We start from the raw sequence: 13,893 nt of genomic DNA on the forward strand, positions 1-13,893 counted from the left end.
TACATAATAATATGGTCAGATATATGTTCCTTGCATTCTAATGCTTCCTGCTCATTTCTATATCAGTTCATAAGTATTAACACAACATGAGCAATATCTTCAGGCTAGAAATGTATCCTGTGATATTCCATAATCTACATCATAGGGCTGTACTGACACCTAGTGGACAGTATGTTTAATATGATCATTATTTTGTGTTTTATAATTCAGCAACATATTGCTCAGAAGAGTGTATACAGTTATTGCAAAGGCATTGATTTTCTTTTTCTTTGAATATATTTGCTATTCATGGATATTAACCTCCTGTTATAAGTTCACTCATATTTGCTCACCAATCCAAAACTCAGTAAATAAACAACTATTGTCCTCATTGTTATGTGGTAATTCAGAGCTATTGATCATTCTTGACAATCAGTTTGCCCAATATACAAATGACAGAGATTGTGTGTGATGTAATGTACCTATGTTTCTCAAATGCTTAGTCTTACTTGCCTCTTTGTCTATTTATAACAGCTGAACACAGGAGAGGTATTTACAAGTGAACACACACACACTGCAAACGGTGGACACACACACACAGAGCAGTGGGCAGCCAGAGTGGCACCCGGGGAGCGACTGGGGGTTAGGTGCCTTGCTCAAGGGCACCTCAGTCATTTCCTGCCGGTATTGAGAATCGAACCCGCAACCTTCAGGTTATCAGACTGACTCTCTAACCATTAGGGCCACGACTTTAAAGAAACACAAGTTGTGCTAGCTTCATCAGGGGAGCCAGGGGTAAGTGAGGCTGACCTGTATTTATGCTCGACACCCTTAACAATGACAAAGATGTCTATGAGTGTTACTGCTCTCTCTCAGTGAAGAATAATTGTGCACATGTATTGTCATTACAATGGGTAAACCTGTTTACTGTTTTAAATTCAAAGGTTGTCTGATGCAATGTTTGAAGGTGCATGGATATTATAAACAGTTTTCTTAGGCGTTCTACTATTGTTTCATAGTCAAATAGCTCAAATGTTTAGGTTGTGCCCACTCTTCTGGAAAGCGTCTGATATGTACATATTTATTTGGGATTGTCTAAGAATTGTTGTTTCATGTGGTCTTATGTTGTGTCTAGTCTTGAAAGACAAGTCAATAATAGTCTAGAGACAGTATAGCAACACTGGAACATTTCAGAAACTTGTTTACTTTCAGCGTCTATTCCCTTGTCTCATTTCAGAGTCTTATTTTCAAACACAAAAATGGTAAGCTTCAAGTTTTAAAGTTTTCATACACTTCTGCTTTCAAACAAGCTAATGCTATGTATTAAACAATGCAAGTACAATAATGTGGTTATCTTGTTGGCCATGTTTTGGATTGTCACCTTCAGGGCAAGAATAGGACCACCAGCTCAGGTCTTCATGCACACTGTGAAAAATGTCATAACCAGCACTGCACGATTCCTATAGACACCTCAACGTCATGTGTCTTCATTTCCTGCCGGCTGAAATGCGGCGCAGCCTTCCATCTTTGTAAAGAGGATGAGCATCGTCTTCTCTGCCCTATGGAAATTGTACACTGCCTCAACTCTGGCTATGGCTGTCCCATGACCATGACTCGTCAAAAAATTGCCCATCACCTAGAAGTGTGTCCTGCCAGTGTGATCACTTGTACCCTGGAATGGAACCGATGGCCTGTGAACGAGACCGATACCACCTTCTACAGAAATGCCGTCCAGGATCCAAACTGCATGAGTCAGTTAGACCTTGCTATGGCCCTTAGAGATCAGAAGCTTTTGTTTAGCTCAATTCAGATGAAGACACTCTTCCCTGAGTTGATAGACAAGATGGAGGAGCCTGAAGTTCAACTGGATGGAGCTGTTGGAGGTGTTGATCCAGAGCACTGGGAGTCTCCGAACTTACACCCGGAAGAAATGTTGGAAAATAGTCTTAATGGGGAAGAAGGACAAGAACTAACCCAAGAGGAGAGGCTGGCCCTTGCTAAGAGTAAAGATGTGGCCTGCTTGGATAATTATGGGAAGTGGGAGAGAATGTTTGTGAAGGAGAAGGAAGGATGCAAGCAAACTATGAAGAATTTAGATGATAAAAGTTGTCAGGTTAAGGATAAGGAAGACCCAAAAGTGACCCCTCAGAATTCCCACGATGACATTTCCAGAACAGGTTTAGCTCCTTGGCAAGATGGCGTTCTTGAGAGACTCGGTAAAGAAGTCAACGTGGCCGAGTATAATATGTATCTGGTGCACAACGGATGCATGCTTATCAACTTTGGTCAGCTGGCTGCTTGCACACCTAAAGAGAAAGATTTTGTTTATGGTAATTTAGAGCCCATTGAAGTTCAAACCATACACTCTTTCAACTTTCCAACCAGCTACAGAGCCAAGCGAAGCCACCTCAAGGATCCATCAAAGATGGTTAAGAAGACACACCAGAATGTGGACACATCTGATTTAGGCATTGGTATTGAAGAGCTCCCAAAGGCGAATGAGATAGAGGCAACACTGCTGTGTGCACTAGAAAGAGAACTAAAAGGTCATCAGATATGCGAGTCTGTTGGAATCGACGGGCTATATGTTGACTGTGGCACCCAGACCTATGACTTTCATTCTGCTCCATTCAAAAGTGATGCATCTCTGGCCGATGTTGTTGAGGACCAGCCGCAAAACCTACATGTGCAGATTCAGACCGAATGTGTGACTAGAAGACACAACAAATCCTGCTCAGCCTTTACTTATCTGTGCTGTCATGCCTTCAGGCGTGATGAATACCCCTGGCATTTTAAGAACGTGCATGGAGACATTCAGTCATGTCTTACAGGCTGGTTTTTACAGCGGTGCCCACTGGCTTACCTTGGTTGCACCTTCAGCCAGAAGAAATTTCGACCATCTAAATATCAGGCTACAATGAGCTATGACACAGATCTTAGCACTTTCATCTTACAACCAGAGGTGGCACCAACACTTTACAAAGGAGTAAGAATCGCTAACAGTGAACGCAAACGAGCAAGGAATTTGGATTCTCTGAGTAGACTTCCTTTTGAGCTTTTACAACACATTGTGAGTTACCTGGATAGTGTGTCTTTGGGTCGTCTATCTCAAGTTTCCGAGTTAATGAGGGAGGTGTGCAGCACTGTTCTTCAGCAAAAGGGTATGGTGTACCTCAAATGGGAGAAAAAGACATACTCTCATGGTGGATTCACCTGGAGGGCCCGGAAAAAGGTAAATGCCTTGCTCATATCATCAGTCGATAGTCTTCAACTAATTCCTCGAAGAGTTCAAAAGCATACAAAAAATCTTTAAGCTGCTTTACACCATAAACCCAGCAAACAAAGAACGTTCCCCAAACATTAGTGCATGGTTCCGCTTTGGTTATTTCTTCCAAAACTTCCAAGTTCCAAACTTTCTGGGAACGGTCATTTTAGATTTTATTTTATAACCTCAAACTAAAGCATTGCTGGTATTTTTTTTTTTTTTTTTGTGTGTGTGTGTGTGTGTGTGTGTGTGTGTGTGTGTGTGTTTGTGTATGTGCAATAACCTAATAAGAACACATACACAACATTCTCAAATGGATATATTAAGGTTTTATTTATGATTCATGCACTGTATTCCAGTTAATGTGAGTTATAGCTTATGTGAGGAAGTCATATTATTTTCAGTATTGTTTAATTTTGTATTATGCATTAAATTATTCAGAAAAAAGATTCCTATAAGTCTCAAAATCATGTGCACAGTCACAAACCAAAATGAAAAAAAAGAAAAAAAATCTTTCCATCCCTGTCTAATTTTATTCCAGGAACATTAGTGGTGTTGCAGGGCATGATAAACATTCTAAGTACGTTGGTGCTCTGTTATCTATTCTCTGAAGCATGTGGGTCAGAGAGGGCTTACATGGGTCATTTTACTCTCTCTGGCTCCATGTCAGTCAGCTATACACTGGTAAAGGTTTGATTTTGGATGACAGGTGGTCACTCTCTCTCTCTTAGCTCATTGTTTTGGAAGCAATTGATCTCAGTGTTTAACCAGTTGGGGGTGTAACCTGCATTGTGGAAAGCCAATGAGAATAGCACTGTGGAATACTGATCACCATATTGATATGTTCATAATAGGCGCATAGATATATTTAGCCCTTGTAATTTCAAAAAAAAAAAAAAAAAAAAAAACATTACTTAAAGTGTCATGCACTTAATTTTGTACAGTATCATAGTTGTATCATTTAACATCTTTTGTGTGTGGATATGTGAGAATGTTTTGCCTGAAAAGTATAAAAAAAACAAAAAAACATTTGGTTGGATTTATTTTAATGCAATGACGTAAGTGGTGCTTAAAGGAGAACTCCGGTCAATTTTAACATTGAGCTCATTTTTTTGCACATTTGGAGTGCTGTCAATACAGAGAACAACGACAAAAGTCCACAGTAGTCCACAGTAGTCGATTGTCGAGTTCACGTGCATAGGTTTAGTACCTATGATCACGCGCGTCAAATCGACTACTGTGGCCTTAGAACGAAAACAGGATGTAAATACAGGTATGTGCTCTGGCTGAATAAACATCATTTTTATTCATATCTTTCACATCTACTGCAGTCAGATTAACCCGCGTTCACCCCGAAGGAATCACTCACATGACCTGTGCACTTGTAATGACACATCAAGAATGTTAAGAGGCTAAAAGCAGGTTTAAAACTTGCCCCATTGAAGTCAACAGGGTGCAAATTTTAAAAAGAGGATAACACGGTGTAGGCAACACCGATTTTTGTCGTTGTTCTCTGTACTGACAGCACTCCAAAGTTCTCCTTTAAGTGTCCGAATATTTTTAAGACCATAGTTTTCAGTCATTACAAAGCCTTACTGAAATTGCACTGATTTATATGGGACCCTTCTCATCTCCATGTAGGTATGGGAGTTTAGCAGTGTGTTCTCTCCAGTGGATAAATGGTGCTTTGAAGACATGCCCTCTATGGCAGAGCACCTGAAGGTCTGTCCTTTCTATCAGAAGGAGATTCGAAGTGAACCTGTGGCATTACCCAGCATGACAGATCTCCAGGAAAGAAGAGAGTTTCAGACTCTAGTCAATAGTGTCCTCACTACTGTCAAGGCACACAGAGAATAAGAGATGGCTGTGTGGCACAAGCTGTGGATGTATAATATAAAAGCATGCTGCATGCACTAACCTCATCAAATTAGTCTAAATAAAACATGTTATAGTCAATTGTTATAGTCAAAGGGACAGTTCACTCAAAAAAAAAAAAATACTGATATTCATTCTGTCATCATTTGCTCTCACACTCATGTCAGAGACGATATTTTAAGAAATTACTATTATTATTTGTCTATACACTGAAAGTCAGTGGTAACAAAACTGTTTGGTAACCAACATTCTTCATTCTTCAAAATAACTTATTTTGTGTTCCACAGAAGAAACAAAGCCATAGAAGTCTGGAACAACATGAGGGTGAGTAAATTATGCAGATTAAAAAAAAAATAATAATAATTTAGTGGACTATCCAGACAGATCTTTGCTGACCTCTATTGGCTAAAAAAATGCACTGTCATAAAGGCTACAAAATAACTGTAATACTACAAATGCATTTTCAGTGGGATAGTGAAAAAGCTTTTATTTTGAATTCAATACCTTTGTTTCATTACAAATTATACTATCATAATATAATAAGTTTACAAAAATTAACATGACAATCAGAATGTCTTTGGTTTGTCCTACATTCGGTTTAATGACTGGAGCACTCAAGTGTGTGTAAAATTAGATGTTAACATTTTACAAAAAGGTCTCATTTGTTACTATATTAACCAACATGAACTATGAGCAATATAATTTTACAGCATTTATTAATCTTTGTTGATGTTAATTAATAAAAATACAACTGGTCACTGTTTGTTCACAGTGCATTAACTAACATAAAAATATATATATATTTTTTTAACAAATGCTGTGAAAGTACTGTTTACTACTACTTCATGTAAACTAATGTAGTTGACTAACGTTAACAAATGTGTTACTGTAAAGCTTTACCAATCTGATCATCTTTTTTAGCATGATTTGAGAATCAGTAGAAAGGAATCACTTATTTGATTAGTGATCTTAAATATTTCTCCATTTTATGTTATAACTGTTTTTTTTGTTTTTTTTTTTTAGATAAGTTTATTTTTTCATTTCAAAGACATAAATTCCCATCATAAAGTTTATTCATCTCTTCCTCCATGCAGTGCTCTCATAATTTTAGGAGTTGCAAAATCCTGAAAGATTTTTCTCATTAGTCATATATAGGCTGTATTTTAGACACAGAAATATTTTTATTTTTTGCATTCCCCATATCCCCCAAAGTGACAGTCACCTGAAAAAGCTTTGACTTGATTCACTTATGAAAACCAGTTAAAATACAAAGTTAATAAACAAATGCCTTTGTTTCAATACAATGAATATACAGTATTTATGAGTATGTTGCTAAATCTCTATTGCATCTCTGACACTTCTGGGTTGCGTAGTTTATTGATGACCTCTGACAGCATGCGGTTACATAGGGCAGCGTAGGGGTTCAGGATCACAGCCTGCTGCTTGGCAAACTCACTGCCTAGAGCCGCTGCTCTCTCAAAGTCCACTCGAGCCTCCTCATCACGACCCGACAACCTGAGAAGAAGCCCGTGCTGGACCAGAGCCTGGCAGGCCGATCGCCCAACGCCGCCGCTGAGAGTGATGGCACGCTCCAGATCTTCAACTGCACCTGAGATAAATTATAGATCAGTTAAGTGAGATTTCTTGCATGAAACCCAAAATTACCCCCTGGTTTCACAGGCAAGGCTTAAGCCTATAGTCCCAGACTAAAATGTTTGAGCTGTTTTATCTGAAAGCAACTTGCACTGACATATCTTATATGTCAGTGTCATAGTTTTGTCTCAAGATGCACATCAGTAGTGTTTTTTTCTAAGGCACGTTTATGAAAGCTACTTAAATGTCCCAAATGAACTAAGGCCTAATCCTGAATTAATCCAACGCTCTCTCACGACCATTTCATTCGAATTCGTATGAGTGAGTAAAAGGTGGCTAATTCGTACAAATTCGTAAAACCTCACTCGTACGAATTTGGATTATATGTCTAAACCCCAGTGATGGGTAGGTTTAGGGGCGGGGCCATGGGTAGGTCATTCGTACGAATTCATACGAATTGGGCAACTCATAAAATATGAACAATTTAGAAAAAATCATACAAGTGAGATCGTATGAATGTGTACGAATTAGCCACCTTGTAAAATTTGCATGGATTGCAGTGAGATCAGGTTGACTTAATCTAAGCCTTGTCTGTGAAACCAGGCCTAGATTTTTTATATGGAAGCTTACTTCTGCCACAGAATAATTAATTCATAAAAAAAGACAGCTGTGACTTTTTATATCACAATTCTGACTTTTTCCCCCTTGCAATTCTGAGTTTATATCATGCAAATCTGACTTTTACCCTCCACATTGTGAGATAAAAACAGAGAATTGCAAGATGTTAACCTCCATTTTATAAATAAAAGTCAAAATTGTGCAGGTAATTGTTGCAATTACTTTTTTTTTTATTACATGATGGAAACAAGCTTAAACATTTAAAAACCCAGTCTTATTGGTGGGAAAAAGTTAGTATACTAACAGGTGAAACAATGTGTATCTGGCAATGTTTTATTATGTTGAAAGTTGTATGTATGGCTGCAGTTCTGAAACAAAATGTCTGGTTAGTGGCACTAAAAGGTCAAAAATAAAGGTTCCTAAAGGTTATTGCAGCAATGCCATAGAAGAGCCATTTTTGGTTCTCCAAAGAACCTTTTAGTGAACAGTTCTTAAAAGAACCGTTTTTTTTCTTAGTGTGAAGAACATTTAAAAAATCTAAAGAACCTCTTGTGGAATGGAAAGTTTCCATGGATGTTAAATTATCTTTACGGATCCATCAATGTCAATAAAGAACCTTTATTTTTAAGAGTGACTAAACATGACATAAACACAATTGGTGAAGCAGCCAAGCCATTTTAGCTGGCTTGAACTCTAGCATGACTCGCTTTTCACGAGACTCGAGCAAGTTTACCATGTCAGAAAAGCTATATGGATTTAGTTATGTGATGTGAATGTCATGATGTATTAGTTTTCCAATCATGCACTGGACAATGAAAAGTGCTTTAAGGTCATAACATTGTCAAGTATTGAGCATGGAACTGCATGAAAATAAGTCTTAATTCATTGATAATCTGCCTCTGTAGGCTATGATTTGTGTGAACAGCAATAAAATTTGTTGTTTTACTGTCACTAGTGTACTGTACTTAGAATGTATTTCCTTGATGGTCTCTGAGTTTTTTTAAAAAAATGTAGAAATTAAAGTTGGAAAACTTTCCAGCCGATTCTGGGTGAGAGAGGAAGAGGCGTATCACCTTTCGTGTCTCCCTGCAGGCGTTTGGTCTGGGCTCGGTTGTTGTAGGCAGAAGCCCTTTGAGGAAGGATTCTGATGGCCTGGTTAAAATGCTGAAGAGAAGCGAGCAGGTCTCCAGACTCAGCAGCCGAAACTCCCTGCAGTTCCTGATCTTTCACCTGTTTCACTAGCTCTGGCTCAAAAGCACTGTCTATAGATAGAAATGAAAGAAATGCATAGAAGTGTTCACATTCAAACACATCTTTGTAACATTTGAAACTTTCAAGTATGAAAGAAGTGATTTATGTCTAAAAGTAAATCTATCTATCTATCTATCTATCTATCTATCTATCTATCTATCTATCTATCTATCTATCTATCTATCTATCTATCTATCTATCTATCTATCACAATGTAACATTAAGTGAGAGACTGTTTTTATCATTATTAGTCATTTATCCTCTGATTATGGATTTTCATCTTACCATCATCTATTAGATCATCTTCTTGATTTAATCCAGGAATATCTCCAAAAGGGCTGGTAGGGTTAAAGATGGCCTGTAAAACGGCTCTGTCATGAGCTGATGCCATTTCCTCCCAGTGAGTGGACCAAGATCCAAAATGAGAGGATTTTTATAGAAAAAGAGGAGTTCCCTGCAAAACACTTTCCAGCACTCCGCACTAGCCAATCAGAAGAGGGGGTGGAAGCAGGACTTTGAAATGGTCTGTGTTTGATTAAGTCTGTGGGATGTTAAGGATATAAAAGCCTGACATACATACGGCTCTGTCTAAGTCATTGTGTGTAGCACCTTCAGACTTTTCTACAAACTGGCAAGCTAAAAAAATTCTTTGTAAAACTGCATAGCCTATGACTTAAAGGGATAGTTCATCCAAAAATGAAAATTCTGTCATCATTTACTCACCATTAAGTTGAATTTCTTTAATTGAATTCTTGAATTTCTTTCCTGTGCTGAACACAAAATAAAATATTTTTATTTTTGGAAACATTTAGCCAGCAGATAAATGTATGCATAAGATTTCGTAACACAGCTTGAAACGTATTAACTCCGTAAGAACATCTGTTTAGAAGCTGTTGGAGACCAGCACTACTACGACTAAAAAACATAAGATCATCTGCATACTGTACATAACATAATTCCCTAAAATATGCCTAATCATACACCCAGTGTTGCAGGCTTTCAATCATTTAGATACACCACAAGGGGCAGAGACTTTATTGTCCCATTTTATTTGTATTGACTGGTGGGCATACCAACATACCTACAAAAGTTTTGGATGCATCAATTAAACTGATGAGTTTTTATCTCTAATTATTTACTATTACTATATCAGTGGTCTTTGAAAATCAAACTGATTGTCTGCCGAGTTAATAAACACATTTATCCTATTTAGCAATATATTTTCTAAAACTTTAGAAAGAATCCTGGCTAGAGATATGGGCCTGTAATTATCTAAACTACCTACATTTCCAGCTTTGTCCTTTATAACTGGCTAACAAAACAGACAACATCGAATCTGGAAACGAACCATGAATCATAAAATATTAGACCCTATAATTTAACAACTTCTGTGCCATGGAATCAGCCCACACGTTTTGCTCCATTCTTTTGTGAATGAAAAGCAAGCGAAAGTAAAGATCAAGTACATATTGAACATGTTTGCACAATTGATGACACCGAGGACCTAAATTCAATCTAAAAAACATTCAGTTAATAGACCAAAGCATCCAATGGTTTGGAAAATAGATGAATAGTTGAATTACTGTATATAGTTGCCTCCTGTTAAATGCCTATACCAATATAGTTTTATTGTGTTCACCTGCATTGTGTTCTCTAAAATACGATATTAGTTTGAAGCACAAGTTTTTAGCCTTTCACAAGTTGTGGGGCACAGGCCTCCCATCAAAAAGTGTCCCCATATTTTGATACTCATTTTTGATACTGTTTTGGATATATGGATATAAATGACCTTTTACATGAACGATAGAAGACATTTGTACGGTGGCCAAGAGAGCTCAACCCGCTGCAACTGAACAAAACACATGCAAATAGGAAAAAAAATACACGCAAATTAAGAAAACATCTTCATCAGTTTCACAACACATGTGTGCTCCAAATACTCACAACACAACCAAATACAGAAACGCACTGCAAAAGTTCACAACACCACCAAATACAGAAATGTGCTGCAAATAGCACAGACCACAACCGAAATGTTTCCAGGGGACCCTAGTAAGTAGGGTTGGCAACTTCAGAAAAGAAAAATGCGGGACAATCACACAATTTTAAGGTCACACAAAAAAGTCACATTACACACAAACCATAGTTAAAAAAAATAGCATTTATCTGAAATAGAAAGCTTTTGTAAGATTATAGCCTACACTACACTTTAGAGAAATTAAAGAAAGTAATAGCATACTTTTCCCTCAGGAAGATTTCATGTTTTCTTGCGTGGCTGGGTGTTGGACTCATGAACAATAATCACGTTGTTTGAATTCACCAAAACTGATTTGCCAAAATCAAAACCCGGCAGGACAGTGAAAGGCATTTGTCGTTAGCGCGAGTCCAGAATCTCCGGATATAAGACAGCTGCGTGACCAGACAGCAGATGATTCTGTGCGCAAATCAAACAGTAATTTGTCCCAAAAGAATAATTAATAATTAATTCTCAATTTAGAGTCTGTTATTCGTATGGTCTGATGCGCATAAGTATGGACTGTGATTGGATGATGCGGTCTCGTGATCACTAAAGTGTCGTGTTGCTGTTGTATCAGTCAGTGGTTAGATCAGCGTAGCAGTCTTTTTAATCGGGACAAGGGAGGTCCCGTACGGGACAAATAAATTAAATCCAAAATACGGGACGTCCCGGCTAATTTGGGACAGTTGGCAACCCTACCAATAAGTGACGAACCGGGTTGGGACATGCTTATTGCTCATGAGCATCCCTACAGGTATGTCTTACTCTCTTTGAAGGGCAGACAGCAGAGCCCTTGAAGTGGGACTTTGGAGTGAGCAGGGACTTGTGTGCCATTATGTAGCTGTTTGGAATGCACTTGATCAAGGGAGCAACGTACGAAAGACAACTTCATTTCCTCATTATTTTCACCTATTATTGCGGTTAACATAAATGTTGCAAATAAATAAATATATTTTATATAAAAAAGGTTTTAAAATATGCGTTATATCTGTGTGTGAGTGTCTCAACTTTAAAACTTGCCTTCTCATCTTTGGACTCTGCATTACCTAACATTATTATGAAACTTATTTAAAGTCATAGCATGACAAAATATGTTGAATGTAACTAATATATAGATTAGTATCTTACCCTCATGTTATTTTTCTCTATCTTATTTATTTATTTTAGGTTTCAGCTCATTGTTAACTCTGTATACTGGAAATTTGTGAAACATATTGTTAATACATTTTGTATATTGCATACAAATGTATATGTCATAAACAGGACATCTCTGTATGTTTTGCACAAAAAAAAAAAAAAGTTAAAAAAATAAAATAAAATAAAAAAGTACACTTTGAGCTATAAGCATGTCCCAACCGGGTTTGTCACTTATTGGGGTCCCCTGGAAACATTTCCATTGGGGTCTGTGCTATTTGCAACATGTTTCTGTATTTGGTTGTGTTGTGAACCTTTGCAGCGCGTTTCTGTATTTGGTTGTCTTGTGAGTATTTGGAGCACACATGTGTTGTAAAAGATGTTTTCTTAATTTGCAGGTATTTTTTCTATTTGCAAGTGTTTTCTTCAGTTGCAGCGGGTTGAGCTCTCTCGGCCACCGTACATTTGCGTGTTTTGATTCATTCAATGGATTGTAGGTTAATATTCAGTGCTATTTTTTGAAGTATCCCCTTTTCAGACTGTTTAAAATCTTTTTGCAATTAATAGTGATTAATTTGCAAATCCCTTCTAATTCTAAATCGCTGATGGTAGTAACTGTAGTATTCTTACATTCTGCTAAGAACCAATCACATGCCAGATACATTGTATCCTGTGTTCTTATTGGCTATAGCACTTGTCAGTAAAGTTTATGCAAATTAGCTCTAAAAGTTTAGTGTGTATTATGCTGCTGAAGAGTTAACACTCATGTTGCGAGTCTGAGTCGAGTTAATAAATCCTGATGATAAAACTAGTTCTGCGTGCACCCAGAGTCTCTTTGAATACGTAATCATCATAACGAAAGCATAACATGGTGTCAGAGTGAACGGATCATATGAACAAGGATGGATACCGCTGGAGTTCCAATGCCCACAATGAACTGGGAAGCAACTAACCTGCCTGAAGCATGGTGCAAGTTTCAACAGCACGCAGAGCTGATGTTCAGCGGACCCCTGAAGAGAAAGGGTGAGGATGAGAAATGTAGTTATCTTCTCCTACGGGTCGAAGAGAAGGGCCGTGATATTTTTAATACATGGTCACTGTCTGCAGATGAAGCAAATATCTTAAAGTCATATTACGACCGCTTCATGGCATAAGTTGAACCCAAAGCGAATGTGATATTTGCACGTTATAAATTCCATGAAAAAATGCAGGGAGACCGTGAGCCTTTTGAGCAGTTTGTGACAGACCTGTGTCTGCTTGTCAAAGACTGTAATTATGCAAACAGTGACGAGATGATCCGCAATCGCATTGTGTTCGGGATACATTCACCGAAAGTGAGAGAGAAACTTTTGAATGTGGGCTCCGAGTTAACGCTCGAAAAAGCGATAGATGTCGCTAGATCTCATGAGTTGGCGCAGGCACAGCTAAAAACTATTTCAAGCAACATGAGTGCTTCACGTGAACATGCAGTGCACGCAATCTTCCGCCATACATCAAAAGACGCAGTTCCAAAGCAACGTAACGCTAAATACACAAAGAAATACAGCGAGAATTTGCAACCTAGAAATACTACCCCAGTGCACCACAAAGGATGCGGCTACTGTGGGAACAAACCTCACGTTGATCGATCTCACTGTCCTGCAAAAGGAAAGGTGTGCAAAATATGTGGTAAATTAAACCATTTTGCAAAAGTCTGTCGCTCCAGCTGTGAGAAAACTGTCCATGCAATAAGTGAAGAAAACTCAGACCTGTCACAGTTACCAGCTGGTGTACCCATGTTGACCACCAGAGGGCACTCTTTTCTCTGACCTTTGCCACTCAGCCATGAACTGCAGTTCTTAAAATTCTTTGCCTGGACTCATCATTATTATTGCATTCACCTGTGTGTCGTTACATTGTTTGTCTCACCCTATTTATACCATGTTCTCTCTGCCATTTCTCATTGAGGTTTTGTAAATGTCACATTGCATGTTTGAGCACTCTCTGTTGTCTCTATTATTCTTTGTGGATTGTTTGCAAGTGTTTTGACCCTTTGCCTGGCATGACTACGATTCTGGATTTTCAAATAAAGCTGTGCTTGGATTATACTTAAGTCTCAGAGCAATCTGTGACAAGACCAAGTTGATGAGTATGAAGAGCTGTTTATTGACTCGGTGACACA

The 13,893-nt window shown here is 38.0% G+C and overlaps 2 protein-coding genes across 3 annotated transcripts; one reads left to right on the top strand and one right to left on the bottom strand.

Moving 5' to 3' along the window:
- Positions 1–555: 555 nt before the first annotated feature.
- On the top strand, positions 556–5,584 carry LOC308694643 (F-box only protein 40). Of its 2 annotated transcripts, none has more exons than XM_081372287.1 (4): positions 556–774; positions 1,217–1,241; positions 1,367–3,211; positions 5,407–5,584. In XM_081372287.1, the coding sequence occupies exons 2-4, from the start codon at positions 1,239–1,241 to the stop codon at positions 5,449–5,451; spliced, it is 1,893 nt and encodes a 630-aa protein (XP_081228413.1). In that variant the 5' UTR covers positions 556–774; positions 1,217–1,238; the 3' UTR covers positions 5,452–5,584. The 2 variants fall into 2 exon arrangements, with proteins under 2 accessions (XP_081228413.1, XP_081228412.1); XM_081372286.1 differs by having other exon boundaries at positions 4,886–5,463.
- Positions 5,584–13,618, bottom strand: ttc36 (tetratricopeptide repeat domain 36). The gene is made up of 6 exons (XM_081372288.1): positions 13,481–13,618; positions 12,686–12,742; positions 9,305–9,351; positions 8,867–9,122; positions 8,404–8,592; positions 5,584–6,728 (listed from the first exon to the last, which is right to left on the bottom strand). The coding sequence occupies exons 4-6, from the start codon at positions 8,970–8,972 to the stop codon at positions 6,460–6,462; spliced, it is 564 nt and encodes a 187-aa protein (XP_081228414.1). The 5' UTR covers positions 8,973–9,122; positions 9,305–9,351; positions 12,686–12,742; positions 13,481–13,618; the 3' UTR covers positions 5,584–6,459.
- Between the last annotated feature and the right edge of the window lie 275 nt (positions 13,619–13,893).

Source organism: Scardinius erythrophthalmus (assembly GCF_964197995.2).
Source record: "Scardinius erythrophthalmus genome assembly, chromosome: 8".
In the NCBI taxonomy this organism is placed as follows: Eukaryota; Metazoa; Chordata; class Actinopteri; order Cypriniformes; family Leuciscidae; genus Scardinius; species Scardinius erythrophthalmus.